The sequence below is a fragment of the Babylonia areolata genome, chromosome 29, assembly GCF_041734735.1.
Source record: "Babylonia areolata isolate BAREFJ2019XMU chromosome 29, ASM4173473v1, whole genome shotgun sequence".
In the NCBI taxonomy this organism is placed as follows: domain Eukaryota; kingdom Metazoa; phylum Mollusca; class Gastropoda; order Neogastropoda; family Buccinidae; genus Babylonia; species Babylonia areolata.
In genome coordinates, this window is record NC_134904.1 from 12,663,312 (window position 1) to 12,685,811 (window position 22,500).

General features: G+C 43.1%; 1 protein-coding gene across 1 annotated transcript in view; it reads left to right on the forward strand.

Annotated features, from left to right (window-relative positions):
* The window catches only part of LOC143275071 (nitric oxide synthase-like), a 142,274-nt gene that overhangs the window by 63,742 nt on the left and 56,032 nt on the right, over window positions 1–22,500 (forward strand). Inside the window, exons 8-10 of the mRNA XM_076579135.1 lie at window positions 2,611–2,752; window positions 6,531–6,670; window positions 8,862–9,036. Of these exons, the coding sequence (XP_076435250.1) occupies window positions 2,611–2,752; window positions 6,531–6,670; window positions 8,862–9,036 (457 nt within the window). The remainder of the gene's footprint in view (window positions 1–2,610; window positions 2,753–6,530; window positions 6,671–8,861; window positions 9,037–22,500) is intronic.

A 22,500-nucleotide genomic window follows, 5' to 3' on the forward strand; every position in this document is an offset into this window, starting at 1 on the left:
ACCACACCCCCCACACCCCTCCCCCCCAAAATAAAATCCCCGACGATGTCACGCCAGTCTCGAAACAGCTCAGGCTGGTTTCCGGCGTCGAAGTCCGTCATCCATTGCAAGCTGATCGTTCCAGCAAGGTTTCTAACACGTCCCTGCCTCTTTATTTTTTGTCTTAGTGAGTTTACTGGGCGTCTGTTTTTTTCTTCTTTTTTTTTGTCTGTTGCGTTCAGATAAGACGACAGTGTTGTATTGTATTGTATCGTAATGTTTTGGGTGCTTTTTTTTTTCTTTGCTTTTTTTAGTGGAGTGTATTTCGTTTTTGTCACAACATATTTGTCACTTAGTTCTCCCCAGGGAGAGCGCGTCCCCACAATGAAGCTCCACACTTTTTTTTTTTTTTTGTTTTTTTTTTTTTTTGTTCTCTTCAGTCTGTAAGAGTGTTTGATTTTACCCACCCAAGGAGGAGGATCTTCCTGTAAAATGTTGTCTTGAACATTACACAGTGCAGTACGGTACACCACATACGAAGCCGCGAACTATCCACGGTAAGTTACCTGGTCAAAAGGGGGTCTTTTTTTTTTTTACGAACCAGTCACACACACACGCGCGCGCGCGCGCACACACACACACACATACACACACACACACGTCACGCCAAACGCCAAACGTCAAACGTCACACATCCCACACACATACGCACAGACAGACACGAACACACATGCACGCACTCGCGCACACACGCACTTTCTCTCTCTCTCTCTCTCTCTCTCTCTCTCTCTCTCTCTCACACAGACATACAGACAAACAGACGCGCGCGCGCACACACACACACACACACACACACACACACACACACACACAATCTTAGAAACAGAGGGAGAGAGAGAGAGAGAGAGAGAGAGCTGGCGTGTGGTGGAGAAAGAAAGAAACACATGAATCAGTTGGTCGCTCGAATATCAGCATCAACGGGGCAAAAACCAGTTTGTGCTTCTGATAAGCTAAGGAAAGGTAATCCCCGGCTCAGAGAGGGGGAGAGAAAGAGAGAGAGAGAGAGAGAGAGAGAGAGGAGGGAGAGAGGAGAGAGAGAGGAGAGAGAATGAATGAATGAATGAATGAATGAATCTTTATTTTCCAACGGTGAAGATATTAGCACCCTTTGGCCGACTTACACATCTGCCGTTGTTCTAAGAGACACACAAACATGTACGCATATAAATGTAGTTATACTGAATTACTTAATACATGTATAATGTACGAGTATAACACAGCGTCAAACTGTGAGACACAACATCGCTTGCATCTGTACGGAACGGAAGTTGAGTGACACACACACGCACACACACACACACTAACACACACACACACACACACACACACACACACACACACACACACACACACATAGCGAAAAAGGGAGAGAGAGAGAGAGATCGAGGAGGAGTGAGAGAAAGGGAGGGAGAGCAGGTAGCGTCAAATGGTGGTGGTGGAGGTTGGTCCCAAACTGGACAGGTGGAACCGTTTCAATGACCACGCACGCACGCACACACACACACACACACACACACACACACACACACACACACACACACACACAGATTTTCTGAGACAGGTAGCACCTGATACCTGACTTGACCATTGTTTTCTTCTTGTTGTTTTTTTTGGTCACCTTTGCCCCTGTGGCTGTCGTCAGCCAGAACCTCCCCAGGAAAGTCTGTCTGTCTGTCTGAATCTCTCTTCTCTTCGTCTGTCCTTCTCTGCCCATGTGTGGCTGGCTTGTCTCGGGATGTCTGTGGGCCTCCCTCTGACGTGGGTGGGTGGGTGGGTGGGTGCGTGCGTGTTGAGAGGTCGGGATTTGGTGATTTGGTGTGTGTGTGTGTGTGTGTGTGTGTGTGTGTGTGCAGGGGATGGGTGAAAGGGTGGGGGGGGGGGCATCATTGGTCTTATGGAGGAGTGAGGGAAATGTGTGTTGTTGTTTTTTTCATGTAGGGCAACTTTGTTGCTGCTGCTGTTGTTGTTGTTGCTGCTGTTGTTGTTACACTCATCTCTTCCACAGTTTTGTCTCTCTTTCTGTCTACTCTCTTCTATGACTGGCATGCAGTCCGCCTTCTGTCCATTCTACTCTTTATTTTTTCGTTCGTTTATTTATTGATTTATCTATATAGTCTTCTTTTTTTTTCTTTTTTCTTTTTTTTTTGCAGTGTGTCTTTCCTTCTGTTTACGGGTCTGATTGGCAGGCACTCTACCTGTCTGTCCCCTCTACCCCCGTCTCTTTACCGCTCTGTCTGCCTGCCTAGTTTATAATGATAGCAATTGTCTTTAGTAGCGTGTTTGATGTTTTCAGCACAAATTAAGTAATGATGATGGTGATGACGATGACGATGAGGATGATGATGATGACGATGATAACAATAATGACGACGACGATGATGATGATAACAATAATATCGATGATGGTGACGACGACGACGACGACAATGATAATGATGATGATGATGATGATGTAGAGACGCAAAACGTCCATCCTAACTAACACCTTTCCTCCTTTCCTTCTCCCCTTTCCCCTCTCCCTCCCTACCCCCCTCGCTTCCCCTCCCTCTCTCTCCCTCTCTCCCTCGCCAGGTCGGCCATCACCATCTTCCCGCAGAGGGTGACGGGGAGGGGCGACTTCCGGGTGTGGAACGCCCAGCTCATCATGTACGCCGGCTACCGCCAGCCTGACGGCTCCGTCATCGGGGACCCCAAGTCTGTGGAGTTCACGGAGGTGAGAGGGAGATGGATTTGTATTCGTATGTGTATTTGTATTTGTATTTGTATTTCTTTTTTATCACAACAGATTTCTCTGTGTGAAATTTCGGTCTGCCCTCCCCAGGGAGAGCGCGTCGCTATTTTTTTTTTTTTTTTTTTTTTTTTTCCTGCGCGCAGTTTTATTTGTTTTTCCTGTCGAAGTGGATTTATCTACAGAATTTTGCCAGGAACAACCCTTTTTTTTTGCCGTGGGTTCTTTTACGTGCGCTAAGTGCATGCTGCACACGGGTCCTCGGTTTATCGTCTCATCCGAATGACTAGCGTCCCGAGACCACCACTCAAGGTCTAGTGAAGGGGGAGAAAAATTAATATCGGCGGCTGAGCCGTGATTCGAACCAGCGTGCTCAGATTCTCTCTCGCTTCCTAGGCGGACGCGTTACCTCTAGGCCATCACTCCACTTACACACACACACACACACACACACACACACACACACACACACACTACATCACATCACATTTCCACATCTGCTAGGCAGATGCCTAACGTGTTTGTTGTGTGACTGTTGGTTGGTGGAGGGGGCGGGAGGGTGGGGTGGAGGGAAAGGGGGTGTATTGTATCGTGTTGTCTTGGCTTGTATTTTGCATTATGTTTTGTTGTTGTTGTTGTTGTTGTTTTGTTGGTTTCTTTTCACAATATTTTTTTTTCAATTGTTAACAAAAAGGAAGAAAAAAAAAAGAAGAAGAAATATTAAACAACAAAATAAAAATTATGGGATAACAGAGAGAGAGAGAGAGAGGGGGAAGCGAAAAGGGGCGAGTAAAGAAAAATGAAATCAACCCTCTGTCTCTCTGTCTGTCTCTCTCTCTGTATCTCTCTCTCTTTGTATCTGTCTCAGCCTTTGTCTGTCTGTCTCTCTGTCCTGTCTCCTTGTCTGTCTCTGTCTGTCTCTCTGCCTCTCTCTCTCTCTCTCTCTCTCTGCTGTGTACTACTTAGTTAAGTGTATACTGCATGACAACGTATGATATTTGTCTTGCTTTTTTTTTCTTTTTTTCTTCTCACATATGTTTTTGTCTGACACCCTTTCATGAGGGGCAATGGCGTAAATGAATAAACCATTCATTCATTCATTCATTCTCTCTCTCTCTCTCTCTCTCTCTCTCTCTCTCTCTCTCTCTCTCTCTCTCTCTCTCTGTGTGACTGGGCGATGCCTAAAATCTTTATCCTTGAGTAATAAAGTTTTTGAATCTTGAATCTTTAATCTCTCTCTCTCTCTCTCTGTATCTCTCTCTCTCTCTTTGTGTCTGTCTCAGCCTTTGTCTCCTTGTCTGTCTCTGTCTGTCTCTGTCTCTTTCTCTATCTGTCTCTCCATCTCCCTCTCGCTCTCTCCATCCCTTTCACGAATTAAGCACAAGGCAGATCACTGCAAAAGCTTTAGGATACCCGCTTTTTTTTTTATCGTCCTCCTCTGTCTAACCAGATTACGACGATCAAACGTGAGACGAAGGAAAAATCCCTTGATCCTCTCCCTCTCTCCCTCTCCTCCCCTCCCCTCACCTACACACACATACACACAAAAATCGTTCATTCTGATTTCGGCCTTATTAGTCAAATCAAGACGCTTCTTGTCTCCCAAACCTCTGTGTGTGTGTGTGTGTGTGTGTGTGTGTGTGTGTGTGTGTGCGTGTGTGTGTGTGTGTGTGTGTGTGTGTGTGTGTGTGTGTGTGTCTCCCTCTCTCTGTGTGTCTGTATTTCTGTCTCTATCTCTGACTCTGTATGTCTGTCTGTCTGTCTCTGTCTCTCTCTCTTTCACACACACACTCTCTCTCTCTCTTAACCCCCGCCCACCCCTCTTATCTCCCATCCCACCCCCGTCCCTCTCTCTCCAACCAACTCCTCACAGATGTGTGTGTGTGGGGTGTGAGTGGTTGGTTGAGGGAGGGAGTAGGTTGAGTAGGGGTGTGGGGGTCGGGGGGTGCAGGGAGGGTGGGGGGTGCGTGGAGGGTCGAAGGGGCAATCCCCAGTTCGATTTTTGATACCAGAAGAATAGGTGTGTAGGGGGGGTGGTACGGGGGTGGGGTGGGGATGGAAAGAGGGTGGTTAGGGTATGGGGGAACGAACGAACGAACGAACGAACGAACGAATGTTTTATTCAGATAAGGCCAGAGCCCCTTACTGAAGGGGGATTCATTGATAAATAATAATTAGAAAAATGACATGACACAGTAAGTAGACAATTCAGATCAACCAAAAATTGTTAGCACAATATCAACCATATCAACCAAAAATAGTCAACACAAATATTCAACAACATTCACGAGATAACTGTACGTAGTCTCTTCAATCCTTCACACACACACACACACACACACACACACACACACACACACACACACACACACACACATATATATATATATATATATATATATATATATATATATATATATATATATATATATATATATATATATATATGGCTAAGTTATGCAGAGTACATTTCTGTCTTGAAGACATGAGTAGATCAAACCTAAAACTAGAAGGATCTCTATAATATTTCGGTTGAATAAGTTTTTGTCTAAGGTCACACAAAGCAGGGCAAGAGAGGGAGAGGGGTGGGGGTGGGGGGGGGTATGGGGGAACCGTAAGGGAGAGGATTTGGGAGAGTGAGGATTAGGGTAGTTCATTGATGCTAGATGAGTGTTATCTCTTCTTTTCCTGGTTTTTGTTTTTTCCCATCCAGAAATCCGCTCAAAATTTTTGTTACTTTGTTTTTGTTGTCGTTGTTGTTTTATGTCGTGTGTTTGTTTGTTTGACTCTCCCTCTCTCTCGGTCTCCATTCATGTTTGAAGTGATATTTTCATGCATACGGTGTTTTTCTATACATATTGTATACACATAAACTCTTCATAAGGGATCTTGGATTATGATGAATCTTCTTCTTCCTCTTTCTCCTCCTTATTCTTCTTTCTCCTCCTTCTCTTCCTCCTCCTCTTCCTGCTCCTCCTTCTCCACTCTTCTTTCTTCCTTATTACTTCCCTCATATTCTCTTCTTCTTCTCCTCCTCCTCCTCCTCCCCCCCCCCCTTCTCCTCCTCCTCCTCCTCCTCCTTCTTCTTCTTCTGACTACTACTACTACTACTACTACTACTACTACTACTACTTTCTTCCTTATTACTTCTTCCCTCATATTCTTTCCTCCTTCTCCGCCGCCTCCTCCTCCTCCTTGTTGTTGATGCTGCTGCTGCTGTTGCTGTTGTTGTTGTTGTTGTTGTTGTTGTTGTTCTTCTTCTTCTTCTTCTTCTTCTTCTTCCCCCCTCATATTCTTTCCTCCTCCTCCTCCTTTTCTTCTTCTTCAGTCCTCATACCCCACTCCTTCTCATTAATTTTTTTTTTTTTTTTTTTGGGGGGGCAACTCCTACTTCTGCTTGAGAATAGAATGATGATGATGATGATGTTGACGATGACGATGATGACGACGGTGGTGGTTGTTGCTGGTGGCTGCAGGTGGTGATGAAGATGATGATGATGATGGTGATGTTGACGATGACGATGATGACGACGGTGATGGTTGTTGCTGGTGGCTGCAGGTGGTGATGATGATGAAGATGATGATGATGATGTTGACGATGACGATGATGACGACGGCTGCAGGTGGTGATGAAGATGATGATGATGATGATGATGATGATGATGATGTTGACGATGACGATGATGACGACGGCTGCAGGTGGTGATGAAGATGATGATGATGAAGATGATGTTGACGATGACGATGATGACGACGGCTGCAGGTGGTGATGAAGATGGGGTGGAAGCCGAAGGGCACGCCCTTTGACCTGCTGCCCCTGGTGCTGTCCGCTGCCGGCCAGGACCCCGAGATGTTCGACATCCCCCCGGAGCTGATCCTGGAGGTGCCGCTCAAGCACCCCAAGTGAGTCAGGGGGGCTGAGCTCTCCTCCCCCCGGATCCCCCTTCCTCGCTTCCTTCTCCCTCTCCAGGCTCCTCCCGCCCGACCCCCCCGCCCCCTCTCTCTGAAGAAAAGGCACATCATTTTATCAGTTTTACACACACATATACTCATTTGTTTTATTTTGATTTCCTTCATTTAACAAAAAAAATTACATTGAAATGCTATATTTGTCTGTTTTTGTTTTGTTTTGTTTTGGTGTTTTTTTTGTTATTGTTGTTTCTCTTTTTTTCTTTCTTACTTTTTAAAAACATTTAACTAGGACAGTCTGTCAAGGCCTGGTGAGAGCGTTGGATAATGCGAAGTAATAAGGCATCTGCGCTGCTTTTTGACGCACTTGTGTCAACAAAGTGAGTCTATGTTTTAACCCGGTGTTCGGTTGTCTGTGTGTGTGTGTGTGTGTGTGTCCGTGGTAAACTTTAACATTGACATTTTCTTTGCAAATACTTTGTCAGTTGACACCAAATTAGGCATAAAAATAGGAAAAAGTCAGTTCTTTTTAGTCATCTTGTTTAAAACAATATTGCACCTCTGGGATGGGCACAAAAAAAAAATAATGAAGTCTAATTATATGTAAACTGCATTTATTGTTGTTTTTTTTTTGTATTCTCTAAACTTGGCACTTTGATCTGATATTCGACCCAACAACAAGAGCAGTCATTATTATCATTTTTTGTTCAAACAGGAACTTATTTTGCAAAGCATGGAAGTTTTATTTATTTTGCAAACGTTTTGGTGAAGATAGTAAAAAAGGGAAATTACCCTGTAATTAATGCTAGGGGACTTAATTTGTTTTAAACTGATCTTTCTCATCTTAAACATTACATTTTGAAATTATACTCAACGCATAAAAAGCTTGTGTGTTTTACTCTCAGTCACAAGTGAGTCTTGAAGGCCTTGCCTCTCTTGTTTTTTTCTTTTCGTCAGAAGATGTGGCATAGCGTATATATGAATCTGTCCCGCGCGATCTGACACGATCTAGAAACTGAACCTGAAACTCAACACAATGTGTTCGTTCTTTAGTTTAGCGCCTTTTCACTATCAGTGATATTGGACGATTTAAAAAAAAAAATGGGGGTGTGGGGGGAGGGAAGAGGAAAACAGAAAAGGTGGAAAACTACCCCCCCCCCCCCCCCCCCCCCAAAAAAAAATGCATACCTGACATGCAATAACATTTACCAGTAACAATTCAGTAATGATAATAATAATCACAAACCATTAACACAATTCTGAAGTACATATCTGTTATGCATGTGTGGGTGTATGTGTGAATGTGTGTCTTCATGTTTTACATTTATTTGCTTATTTATCATCATTGTTATCTTATTTATTTATTTATTTATTATTATTTATTTATTTATTTATTTATTATTATTTTTTATTATTATTATTATTATTATTATTACTACTACTGCTACCTTTTTATATTATAATTATTATTATTATTTATTAATTATTTATTTATGTAAGCTTATCTATTATTTATTCTCTTTTTTTTTCTCAAGGCCTGACTAAGCGCGTTGGGTTACGCTGCTGGTCAGGCATCTGCTTGGCAGATGTGGTGTAGCGTATATGGATTTGTCCGAACGCAGTGACGCCTCCTTGAGCCACTGAAACTGAAACTGAAGTACATCAAAGGAATGTAGAAATAGGGCTGTGAACTTAATGCCTGTGAAAGTTCGACCATAAGAACCTCGTCAGTAAATAACTTTCGAAAAAAAGTCATCTGCAGAATAATTGTCCTCTTTGAAATACTTGGGCAAGAAGGTACGTAACTGCTGAAAGTGAAACAAACAATGATGCAAGCTGAACTGCTCACCACAGATGCATGTAACAATTTTACTATAGTCTTCAGCGCATTAACTCACTCAGTACGGCCAGTCCTCTCTTCTCCTCTACACAGACCCCTCGGATGTCCAGTGGGTGTCTGAATGACCCAACCTTTAGCTTCCGTCGTCAGAACTGTGGTATTCTTTGTCAACATTCACCTCTTCAGTATAAGAGCGTTCCGCTTGCAATATTTTGATGATGGTAATTGGGATGAAACGCTGTTAACGTCGTCTCTTTCGCCGTTCGAATGGAGAGAGTTAAACACAGTGTGTGTGTGTGTGTGTGTGTGTGTGTGTGTGTGTGTGTGTGTGTGTGCGTGCGTCAGGTACCCGTGGTTCGGGGAGATGGGGATAAAGTGGTACGCCCTGCCCGCGGTGTCCGGAATGCTGTTCGACTGCGGGGGTCTGGAGTTCACCGCCTGCCCCTTCAACGGCTGGTACATGGGCACCGAGATCGGTGCGCGCGACCTCTGCGACTCCAACCGCTACAACATTCTGGAGGTCAGTGTTTTTTTTGTTGTTGTTGTTGTTTTGGAGGGGATGGGTAGTGGGGGGATGGGGTCGCGGGCAGGGGTACTTGTGTACCTTCAACGGCTGGTACGTGGACACCGAGATCGGTGCGCGCGAACTCTGCGACTCCAACCGCTACAACAGTCTGGAGGTCAGTGGTGTGGGTTTTTTTTGTTTTGTTTTGTTTGGTTGGGTTGTTTTTGTTTTTAGTGTGTCTTTTTTTTTGGTCTTTTTTTTTGGGGGGGGGGGATGAGAGTCGGGTGGGGTGGGGTACTTGTGTGTTGGGGGAGTGGAGGTGTTGGTGTGTATTTGTGTGTGGGGGAATGGGGGGTGTCTGTGTGTGTGTCTATGTCTGTGCGTGTCATCACATCATGTGTGTGTGTGTGTGTGTGTGTGTGTGTGTGTGTGTGTGTGTGTGTGTGTGTGTGATTGAAGGCTTTTTTGTCTATCGTGTAGAGAATACCAACTAATTCATGATTGTTGTCTCGGAATTCAGATCGAGGAAGCCGTTTACGCTGACATGTATTATTACTTCTGGAGGAAATATATGGTACTGGGATTGAGATGATTTAGTGGTCTTTTTTTCATCGAAGGCAATAGCCCCATATGAATGAAGGGCGAAAACTAGATATGCAGATGTCTCCACAAGTAACAGTGATCAACGCTTTCACAATTAGACTAAAGGATATATGATAATACTCTTTCTCATATCTTGAAAACATACACAGTTCGAGGTTATGTGTGACACTGTTATCAGGTGATGCTGTCCATAAACAGAATTCAAACAAAAAGTCGTCAATGCTTTATTCGGTAAGGGGGTTTGTTTTTGTTGTTGTTTTTCCTGCAAATTGGTGTGGCTCAATCACTCTACTGGTCTACAGGAAAGGTGACATAGATAATACCAACATCTATTCAGCCATTTCGCTGTCTGATATAAGCAGTAACGTATTGAGTGCAATTATTAATCGTAAGATTCAGGAGTATGTAGAATGTAACAATAAAACGGGTGAACATTAAACTTGCTTTAAACGAGGATGTTCAACTATTGATTGATCACATGTTTACTCTTACGGCTCTTATTCAGAAAAAAGAAAATCTTACCTCTTAATCGCAAATTTTATGTAGCGTTTATTGATTTTGAAAAAGCGCTTGATTCTGTCAATATAAGTTTATAATAGCCAATTCTAGGCAGAATATGGAAAACAGGAAAGCTTCTTAAATTTATACAGAGTATGCATAATGTTGTCAAAACAAGAATTGGGTGTGGTAACAAACTTACTGATCATACCAGCTGCACAAGTGGAGTAAAACAGGGAGATGTTTGTTGTCCCATTTTGTTTTCAATAGTCATAAAGGAATTAGCATTAGAAGTAATAGACTGGGGAAGACATGGTACGAGATTCGAAACTGGTTTTATAGAACTGTTTAAAGTATTACTTGCTGAGGATATTGTTTTGCTCTCGGAGACAGGTATAGGTCTACAGATGCAATAAATAACTTTTAAACTCGGTTAATTAATTAATGTAAAGATTTATATAAGAGTAATATTGTTTTTAGGAAAGGTGGTTACTTGGCAGCAAGAGAAAGGTTGGAATGAAAAATCTAACGATTTAGGGGGGGGGGGGGGGGGGGAGAGAGAGAGAGAGAGAGAGAGAGAGAGAGAGAGAGAAGAAGAAGAAGAAGAAGAAGAAGAAGAAGAAGAAAGCCACCATTCAGCACCATAGCACTTCCACCAGCACCAGCACAAGACAGATAACTGGCGAGATACCATACCGCTATGATACGCCCAAGTGCCTTAAAGTAACCAAAGAAAAATGATGTGCTTAAAAAAAAAAAAAAAAAAGAAAGATGTTTTTTTCTTCTTCTTCTTCTACGTTCGTGGGCTGCAACTCCCACGTTCACTCGTATGCACACGAGTGGGCTTTTACGTGTATGACCGTTTTTACCCCGCCATGTAGGCAGCCATACTCCGCTTTCGGGGGTGTGCATGCTGGGTATGTTCTTGTTTCCATAACCCACCGAACGCTGACATGGATTACAGGATATTTAACGTGCGTATTTGATCTACTGCTTGCATATACACACGGAGGGGGTTCAGGCACTAGCAGGTCTGCACATATGTTGACATGGGAGATCGGAAAAATCTCCACCCTTCAACCTACCAGGCGCCGTCACCGTGATTCGAACCCGGGACCCTCAGATTGACAGTCCAACGCTTTAACCACTCGGCTATTGCGCCCGTCAGATGTTTTGTTCAAATTGGTTAGAGTCATTAAAATTATATCAGTTGAATTCTGATTGTAATGTCACTTCACACATACATGTATATTCAAATTAGAACATATGATTATCATAAATGAGTACTTGAATTGTGTGCTCATGTACCTTGTGTATGATTTGTCGCAGACTTAAAAAAAACATTGTGTCCCTGTACAATTTAATATAATTAGTATTCCCAGGGCGGGAGTGAGTTTGTGCAGGCGGACAAAGTTTGACGATTTCTCTCCTGTCTACTTGCCGATCTTGACGACGTCGCCAGGGACAATATATATTCATCGTGTGTACTGCAACAGCTTCGGCCCCCTCTTACGTTACAGAGTTTGTGGAACAGGGAGGGGGGGAGTGGGGGCGGAGAGAAAGAGAGACAGACAGACAAAGAGAGGGAGAGAGAGGGGGGTGTGAGAGAGATAGAGAGACAGAGACCGAGAGAATGAGAGAGATGGAGAGGGAGAGAGAGACCGACAGACAGACAGAGAGAGGGAGGGAGATAGAGAGAGGGGGAGAGAGACAGACAGACAGACAGCGACAGAGAGAGGGATAGAGAGGGCGAGAGAGAGAGAGAGAGGGAGAGACAGAGAGACAGAGACAGACAGACAGTCAGAGACAGGGAGAGAGACAGACAGAGACAGACAGAGAGAGAGAGAACGAACGAATAAATGAACGAACGAACGAACGAGTCATTCAATATAACGCCATCGCCCCATTTGAAGGGGTTAACTCTCTCCATACGAACGGCGAAAGAGACGACGTTAACAGGGTTTCAGCCCAATTACCATCATCAAAATATTGCAAGCGGAAGGCTCTTATACTGAAGAGGTGAATGTTGACAAAGAATACCACAATTCTGACGACGGAAGCTAAAGGTTGGGTCATTCAGATACCCACTGGACATCCGAGTTGTCTGTGTAGAGGAGAAGAGAGGACTGGCCGTACTGAGTGAGTTAAACAAAAAAGTAAAGATGATCTTCTACCTTATAGAGTGTTATGAATATTGTTAACATACAAACAACATAGAAACAAGAAAGGAGAGAGAGAGCGAGAGAGGGGGGGTGGGGGGGAGGGAGGGAGGTAGGTAGTTTGTTGAGCCAGAAAATCCACGTATGCCCTGGGAAGGGGAACCACTTGGTTGAGTGTGTTGAAGACGGGATGCTGCGTGCTTTGCAATGAAGGCGAGTGAGGAGGAAGAGGAGGAGGAGGCTGTTGAAATAAATAATATCATGGACTAAAAAGTTACGACGAGGCTGGGGAGGGGCGGGGGCGGGGGGGGGAGGAGACGGGGGGGGGGCGGGCGTGTGTGTGTGGGTTGGGGGAAGTAGGGAAGGTAGAAAGGATGAGGTAGAGAGGAAGATGTGTGTGTGTGTGTCGTGTGTTGAGTGGTGTGTGTGTGTGTGTGTGTGTCGTGTGTTGAGTGGTGTGTGTGTGTGTGTGTGTCGTGTGTTGAGTGGTGTGTGTGTGTGTGTGTGTGTGTGTGTGTGTGTGTGTGTGTGTGTGTGTGTGTGTGTGCGTGCGTGTGACTCCATCACTTCACCGCTCTCATAATTATAGTCATAACCCGAAGCATAAAGCACCATGGCGATTATCATTGTTGAAGAAAGACAAACCCCCCCACCCACCCCCACCCCCCCAAAGAAAGGCCCACTCATTCGCGAGGTTTTATGCCGAAAATCAAACATGCTGAGGTTCAGTATCTCACAAGAATGCTGTCGCCTCTTCAGTCAAGCTTAAAAGGAATAAGTTCGCTCTCTCTCTCCCTCTCTCTCTCTCTCTCTCTCTCTCTCTCTCTCTCTCTCTCTCTCTCTCTCTCTCTCTCTTTCTCTCTCAAATATTTCTTATTTCATTTCTCTTTGCCCTGAGGGCTGGATGTAAAATAATAAAAAAGCACATGCATGCATACTCCACTTCCCTTATTAAAGAAATGTTCGTTCTCTCTCTCTCTCTCTCTCTCTCTCTCTCTCTCTCTCTCTCTCTCTCTCTCTCTCTCTCTCTCTCTCTCTCTCTCTCTCACTCGCTCTCTTCCACCTCTCTCTCTTTCTCTCCTTCCCCCTGTCTCTCTATCTCCCCCATCTCTCTCTCTCTCTCTCTCTCTGACTTTCTCCTTTCTCCACCCTCTTCCCCGCACCCTGTTTCTCTGTCTCTCAATATCCCTTGAAGTTCCGAGGTCAAAACCACCCGAGTTTTGAACACGCTCCTTTGGGGTCCAACTCCACCCCTTTCACTCTCCATCCTCCGACACTTGTGCCCTCTCCCGGACTCACCCCCCCCCCACCCCCACCACCCTTTCAAAAGATTAGATAGTCGACCCCCCACACCTCCCTACCCCGCACCTTACCCCCCCCCCCCACACACACACACAAACCCAAAAAATCCTATGAACACAAACATGTAAAAAAAAATAATGGTTACGGACTCGGAATCAAGAGCTCCTCACACACACAACAAATTAATAATTATTGTCCTCAAGGGCCTCAGCCACCCTCACCTCCATCCTCCCCCCCCCCCCCCCCCGCAACCCCCCCCCCCCCCCCACGCCCCCACGCCCTCTACCCCCCACCATGCAAGCAAGCCGATATGACCATCACCATATCAACCGCCAATTCCTTCGCAAAAGCCGTGTGTAGTGGTTGCAGTCGTAAACCTCCCTTGTGACATGCTTTAAATTCCCCCTCCCCCCCCTCCTCCCCCCTCCCCCCTCCCCCGCCAGATGGACTCTTGATTTAAAGGCGAGTAGGAGAAATGGGAGAGAAGGGGTGTGTGTGTGTGTGTGTGTGTGTGTGTGTGTGTAAGAGAGAGAGAGAGTCGAGAGGAGTGTGTGAGTACTATAGGGGGTAGGAGTGGACTGCCAGGGTTTGAAGGCGGGTGGCGATGGGGAATATAGGGGTCGTGGGGGGGAGGGGTGGGGGGGGGGCGGGGAGATTGAGTAGGATGGGGGTGAAGGGTGTGTGAGAGAGACAGAGAGAGAGAGACAGAGAGTGAGTCGAGTCGAGAGGAGTGTGTGAGTACTAGGGTTCTGGCAGGATTTGAAGGCGGATGGCGATGGGGAATATAGGGGGCGTGGGGGGGGGGGAGGGTTGGGAGATGGAGTTGGATGGGGGTGAACTGTGTGTGTGTGTGTGTGTGTGTGTGTGTGTGTGTGTGTGTGTGTGTGTGCGCGTGTGTGTGTGTTGTGGAGGGTGGGGTATGTGGGAGGGGGTGGTGTGTGGGTGATCGGTCCTCATGGTTCCAATACCGCTACCATCTGCCGTGAGGTTGTGTTAACAAATGAGCAGAGCAGGCAAGAGTATATACTGGTGGTCCCAATTATTTTTTTATCAAACTTATCAAATGTGATGTCCGGCGTGTATGTGTATGTATATGTATATGTTCATGTGTTTGTGATCATAGTATAATTTTGTGTGTGTAAAAACATAAACAGTGAAAATGTATGTATGTGTGTTTTTGTTGTTGTTGTTGTTGTTTTTAATATCATTATTATTTTAATTTAATGATGATTTTGATATATCATCGTATCTTCTCTCTCTGTCTGTCTTTGTCTCTGTCTGTCTGTCTGTCTCTCTCTCTCTCTCTCTGTCTCTCTCTCTCGCTGTCGCTCTCTTCTCCTTTCTTCGTATGTAAAATTATTTTGATGCCTGTATGTTTTTGTAATGTTTAAATAGAAAAAAAATAATAATAAAGAAAGAATTGGAAAAAAAAAGGAATAAAAGAGTACTGGTGGGCGGCCCCCCCCCTCTCCATCCACCCTCCATTACACTCCAATCCCCTTCGGTGTGTGTGTGTGTGTGTGTGTGTGTGTGTGTGTGTGTGTGAGTGAGTTAGAGAGAGAGAGAAAGCAAGCGCGCGTGTGTGTAAGTGTGTGTGTGTGTGTGTGTGTGTGTGTGTGTGTGTGTGTGTGTGTGTGTGTGTGTGTGTTTTGTAGTGTTTGACTTAACGTCTCTTTACAGAAGTTATTCTAGAGCTCACGAATAGAGACAGACAGACAAACAGACAGGCAGAGAAACAGTCAAACACAGCAGAAGGAAATACACAAAGAGGTTAATAATACAGAGAGAGGGAGATCAATTCTCTGTGATCAATGGTACAAAGATAAGAACACTATCGCCACCACCATCATCACCACGAGGCGTGTGTGTGTGCGTGTGTGCGTGCGCGTGTGTGTGTGCCTGTGCGTGCGCGTGTGTGTGTCCCTTCGCTCCAGTATTCCTGGTTAATTAATGTTGCCTGCTTTCTCTCCGCGCCGACCTCTGGGGTCAGCATGACCCGGCCGTGACATCACTTAATTGGGTCACGTACCCCCGTCACTTGGTCATTGGCCGCTGGCGTTACGGGGCTTTTCGTTGCCTTTGTCTGCTTTATTTATTTTTTTTTTTTTTATCATAACTTTCATGAGGGTTGGGGGTGGTTCTGTAGATTTGATCTATTTATTTATTTATTCATTTACTTATTTATTTGCTTATTTTTATCTTGTTTTGTTTCATTTAATTTTGTTTTGTTTGGGGGTTAGTTTGTTTGGGTTTTTTTCTCTTTTTTTTTTTTTTAATTTTTCTTTTCTTTTTCTCCTCAGCTAAGCTCGTTGGGTTACGCTGCTGGTCAGGCATCTGCTTAGCAGATGTGTCTGTAGCGTATTGATTTTTGATTTGACTGAACGCAGTGGTGCGCGCTTCCTTTTGAGTAGTTAACTGAAACTGCTGAACTCAACTCAACTCAACTCTCCTCGACTCTTGACAAACCGCTTTTGGGTTGCGGTGCTGGTCAAGGCATCTGCTTGGAAGATGTGGTGTAGCGCATATGGATTTTGTCCGCCGAGCGCAGTGACGCCTGCTTGTGTAACTTGAACTGAACTGAAACTGAAACTGAAACTGAACTGACTTTGCTTTCCGTTTTGCTTTTGGTTAGTTTCGCCTCCTTGCTGTCTTGTCTGTCTGTCTGTCTGTCTGTCTGTCTCTCTCTCTCTCTCTCTCTCTCTCTCTCTCTCTCTCTCTCTCTCTCTGTCTGTCTGTCTGTCTGTCTGTCCGTCTCTATCTCTCTCTCTCTCTGTCTCTCTCCCTCTGTTCGTTCTTTTGTTTAGCGTCTTTTCACTATCAGTGATATTAGACGTTAAAAAAAAAAAAAAAAAAAAAAAATTAAAGGGGTGGGGTGGGGGGGCATGGGGCATAACTAACATGCTATTACATTTAACAGTAACAATTCAATAATAATAATTTGAATAATCAGAAACCATTAACACAATTCTGAAGTGCATTAAAGGAATGTAGAAATAGGGCTATGAACTAATGCCTGTGAAAGTTCGACCATAAGAACCTCGTCGGAAATAACTTTACAAAAATCATCTGCAGAATTATTATTCTCTTTGAAATACTTGGGCAAGAAGGTACGTAACTGCTGGCAGTGAAACAAACAATGATGCAAGCTGAACTGCTTACCACAGATGCATGTAACATTTTTACTATACTTTATCTTCAGCGCATCAAGTTTTATACGGAAGAAAGTAGAGGTTATTAATCTTATATAGCAAGCTGATGGATTCGGTATCTTTTCTTTAATAATATTCTCGGGGAATAATGTTCCTTTATGGTTTAAAAACTTTAACTTCCATCGGTTATGAAATCGACCCCATGCTGATTTTTCTAACAAAGTGTATGCCTCTTTTACGGAGAGACGGACATGTATTTTTGTCGATTTTTCTGAATCTTGCGCTCCTCTTTTAGCTGCTTTATCAACAATTTCATTGCCAAGAATGCCCACATGAGAAGGCACCCAACAAAAACTGACCTCAGTCCCTTTAATCCTTAAACAATGTACCAAATGATTTGCCTCAATAACTAAGTCAGGTCTTGTTTCAAGGCTGAATAGTTCTAGAGCATAAAGTACTGATTTGGAATCAACAAAGAATGCTATTTTCGAGAAAACTATTTGATGGCTCACTAAGTAGTTCAGAGCTTGTATAATAGCAATTAGCTCAGCTGTGAATATGGAAAGGTGTTTTCCAATAAAGTAAGATTTTTCAACTTTAAAGGCAGGAATATAGAAAGCCGCACCAGCGTTTTTGTCATCAAGAACAGATCCATCTGTAAATACATGGAGATGATTCTGATATTTTTCTGTTATATGAATTCTGGCAGTACTTGTCGTGATATTGATGTTTTCTTCCTTTTTTGTTTCAGAATAAGTGATATCAAAATCCGCTTTCAACATTTCCCAAAAAGGAACAAGAGAATGATGTGGTTTTGCAGCTAACTCTTTCATGTTAACTTCAGATTCTTTTAACAGATTTGAAATGTAAGTTGCAACTGTTTCTTGTGATGAGATGGCTTTAGCTCTTTTAGGAAAATCAATGTCTGATCTTACTGTCAGTTCATCAGCAATGAAATTTTTTGTCATTGAAGTGTACCTCACAGCGAATTTTGCTGTTGCTAACTCACGATGTTCATTTAAGGGAAGAATTCCGGCTGTTTTGTATGTTTCCTGATTGGATGCATGAGAGGGCACTCCGAGGGCAATTTTGATAGCCTTACAGTCTACACTTTGAATCTTTTGTAATAGATATTTAGGTGCACTGAAAAATATTTCTTGTGCATAGGTTATCTTAGATCTTACAAGGGCCATGGCAAGATGAATCAATGTTTTTGTATCCATTCCCCAGGGTAAGCGGCTTATAATTTTCATAAAATTGATACTTTTCCTTGCCTTTGTTAAGATGTAATCAAAGTGAATGTTCCATGTCAGCTTTGAAGTAAGATAAACGCCTAAAAACTTCACTACCTGTTTATAATCAATGACGTCACCAAGTAATTTAAAAATGGGTGTGCTAGATGGGTTACCACCTGAATTAAACAACATCATACATGTTTTTTCAGTCGACAAAGCTAGACCATTTTCAAACATATAGTTACCAATGTTATCGAGATCAGACTGATACAAACGACGTATATAATTCTGTGCTCTTTGTGGCGTTGACTTTTTTAGATTGACACCCATCCACATACATATATCATCAGCATACTGTACTAAAACTACACGATTTGACAATGCCTTTGGTAGATCCTGAATAAGAATATTAAAGAGAATAGGGGCTATAACTGAGCCCTGTGGAATTCCCATGTCAAGTTTATGTGGCAAAGAATAATGTGTTCCCACCCTTGCTTGAATAATTCTATTAGATAAAAAACTTTTAATATACTCATAGAGATTACCAGATATTCCAACTGATTTCAGTTTGAATAAAAGACGTTTATGCCAAACCTGATCATAGGCTTTTTTTACGTCAAAAAACGTTGCGAGGACACTTTTTCTGCGGGCAAACTGATGTTTTATTTGAGTTGTAATCTTTACTAGGTGTTCGACCGTTGATCTTCCTTTTCTAAATCCAGCCTGGTTCACTGGAATGATATTGTATTTTTCGCAGTAAGTTATAATTCTAAACAGGACTATTTTTTCCATCAATTTACAGACATGCGAGGTCAAAGCAATAGGCCTGTAACTATTTTTATTACGTTTAGGTTTTCCTGCTTTTAAAACCGGTACAACTATTGATGTTTTCCATATCTGTGGTACAGTTCCAGATGTCCAACATTTCTGATATATTTTGTGTAGGAAAACGATACAATTTTTTGGGATGTGTTTTAGCATCACATTCGATAGTGTGTGTGTGTGTGTGTCTCTCTCTCTGTGTGTGTCTCTCTCCCTCTCTCTCTCTGTCTCTCTCCCTCTCTCTCTCTCTCTCTCTCTCTCTCCCTCCCTCTCTCTCTCTGTCTGTCACTCTCTCTCTGTGTGTGTCTCTCTCCCTCTCTCTGTCTCTGTCTCTCTCTCTCTCTCTTTAGGTATATGTACACATTTTTTTGTATAATTATATGATTATAATGGGGAAAAAATATCGGTGAGAGAGAGAGAGAGAGAGAGAGAGAGAGAGACAATAAGTTTCAAACATATTTTTATGTTTTTTTTCATGTAATCATGTTTACTGTATTCAATTGAATCTGGTTTTTGTTTTGATTTGAGAGGTGGCTAATTTTCGCCTTCGTACTTGTGTTTCTGTTTTAAAATCAAATTTATGAACGGTTTGCTGTTGCCTCTAATCCTATAACACTTTGCTTTTGTGATTTCTTTCTTTCTTTTTCTTTTTTTAACTTAAGTTTCGGATTAATTTACTTACTCTTTTGTTGTTGTTGTTGTTGTGGTTGTTGTTGTTGTTGTTGTTGTTGTTGTTGTTGTTGTTGTGGTGGTTGTTGTTGTTGTTGTTGTCTTTTCATATGGTTTCGGAACAGACTGTTACATTCTTCCAATTACTGGAGACCCAAAATAGAGAAATGATTGACTCAGAGTTACAAAGCAAAGAAACTAACGAATAAATACATAAATGAATGATGAATAAACAAATAACAGGATTAACACTATACGACGGGAGAGAGAGAAAAATACTCCAGAAAGTTGAAAAAAAAAAAAACAGAATTTTTAAAAAGCAGTTTTATGGAATAGATAGATAGATAGATAGATAGATAGATAGATAGATAGACAGAGACAGAGACAGAGACAGAGAGAGACACAGAGAGAGACAGACAGAGACAGACAGACAGACAGACACACACACACACACACACACACACACACACACACACACACACACACACAGAGGGAGAGACAGACAGACAGACAGACACACACACACACACACACACACACACAGACAGACAGACAGACAGACTGTAAACCGTCCTCTCCCTCGTCTTAATTAACAACGTCCTGTTCATACCGTCAGTGGCAAAATATTCAACAGTTTGACCTTGTTCTGGTAAAGTCCCACCGAGTAAGACTATACATTTCCATTCCTGAAACAAGCAACTACGTTTGATCCTATTTTGATTCGATTTTTTTTTTCTTTCTTTTTTTTCGTGGACTGAACGGGACGTGGTTAAGTTTGTCTTTGTATTAAAAAAATAAATAAAAAAAAAAAAAGAAAAAAAAAAGTTAAGTGAGCTCTTTTTTTTTTTCTTAAAGCATTATTCCGTAAAATATTTTAGAACATGGTTTCCTACATGTTTGGTTTCTCGACGACCGGTGTGAAACTCTTGACGGTGTTTTCAGTCCTGAAATGGCCTCCCTTTGCGTCATGATTGGCTATCAAAAGCAACACGATTCGTGATTCCATTTCTTCTTCTTTCTTTCTTTCTTCTTCTTCTTCTTCTCTCTTCTTCTTCTTCTTCTTCTGTCTCCCTTCTTTCTTCCTCTTTCTTCTTCTTCTTCTCATTATTTTGATCACCAATATCAACAATTATGATTTTTTTTTTCTTTTCACCAAACTATAGCGATACCTATATGAGGAGGTCGGTGGTGATGATGATGAGGAGGAGGAGGAGGAGGAGGTTATTTATATTATCATTATTATTATTGGTAGTAGTAGTAGTAGTAGTAGTAGTAGTAGTAGTAGTATGATTGTTATTATTATTGTCATTTATGACTATAATCATTACCGTTATCATGATGATGATGATGATGATGATTATTCTTATTCTTATTATTCTTATTATTACCGACCTCGAAAAAAACAAAAAAACACAACCGAGCCTACGAAAAAAAAAAGGGGGGGGGGGGGGGGGGGGGGGGGGGGAGGGGGGGGAAGGGCCACTTCACCTTCCACATCACTTTTGAGGACTGCTAGCAGGACACAGCATCCATTTACTGTTGTGACCATTACTTTGTGACCAGTGGGTCGGCCAGTGACCTCTCTCGCTGCTCTTCGCGGTCAGCACAGACTGACTGGTGGTGAGAGAGGGGACGGACCTTATTACTGAAGGCATGGGGTGCGGTGTCACACAGTGCGAGGCACTCCCAACCAAGAACGTTCTCGGCTTCAAGCTCTTCCTGTTGACGCTCGCATCTCTAGTTTATGCGCGCGCGCGCACACACGCGCGCACACACACACACGCACACACACACACACACACACACACACACACACATACATGCATACACACGCGCGCGCATACACACACACACACACACGTGTCATACACACACACACACACACACACACACATGTCACACACACACACACACACACACACACACACACACACACACACACGTGTCACATGCACACACACACACACACACACACACACACATACACGCATACACGTACACGCGCGCACACACAGAGAGAGAGAGAGAGAGAGAGAGAGAGAGAGAGAGAGAGAGTTCGTAAGTTACTTAGTTACTATAATTCATTATTTATTTATTTATTTATTTATTTATTTATTTATTTATTTATTTATTTATCTATATTCATACATGTGTGTAAACAATTACATTTTAATACGAATGTATGTATTCCTGCATGTGTGTGTGTATGTGTGTGTGTGTGTGTGAGAGAAACACACACACACACACACACACACATACACACACACACAGAGAGAGAGAGAGAGAGAGAGAAGGGGTTGGGGCGGAGAAGGAGAGCATTTTGTTGTTGTTGTTGTTGTTTGTTGTTGTTTGCTGTTGCTTTTCCTGTTCGCCTTAATGATAGTGCGGTTCATCCGGTGCATTTCGCAGCGCACGTGTATTGATTTGGGTTGTGCGCGTGCTGATATATGCGCGCTGATGCGTATTCATGCGTGCCTGTATGGTTATGTGCGCGTGTGTATGTTTGCTTCTTTGTGTGTGTGTGTGTGCGCGCGCGTGTGTGTGTGTGTGCGCGCGCGCGCGCGATTGTTGTATTTTTGTCGTTTTTTTCCACCAGAGATAGACAAAAGACAAACATATAGAGATATAGAGGCAAAGATAGAGTGACGAAGAGACAGACATACTGAGAGACCGACAGACAGAGAAACAGAGGCAAAGAGAGAGAGAGAGAGACCGACCGACAGACAGACAGACAGACAGATTCAAAGAGAGACAGACAAAGGCAAAGAGACAGACAGACAGAGATACAGAGGCACACAGAGAGAGACACACACAGAGAGACAGAGATACAGAAGCAAAGAGAGACAGACAGACAGAAAGACAGACAGATACAGAGGCAAATAGAGACAGACAGACAGACATAGACAGAGATACATGACAAAGAGAGAGAGGGAGACAGACAGACAGAGAGACGGAGATACAGAAGCAAAGAGAGACAGACAGACGAAAAGAAAGACAGAGAGATACAGAGGCAAAGAGACAGACAGACAGACATACAGAGAG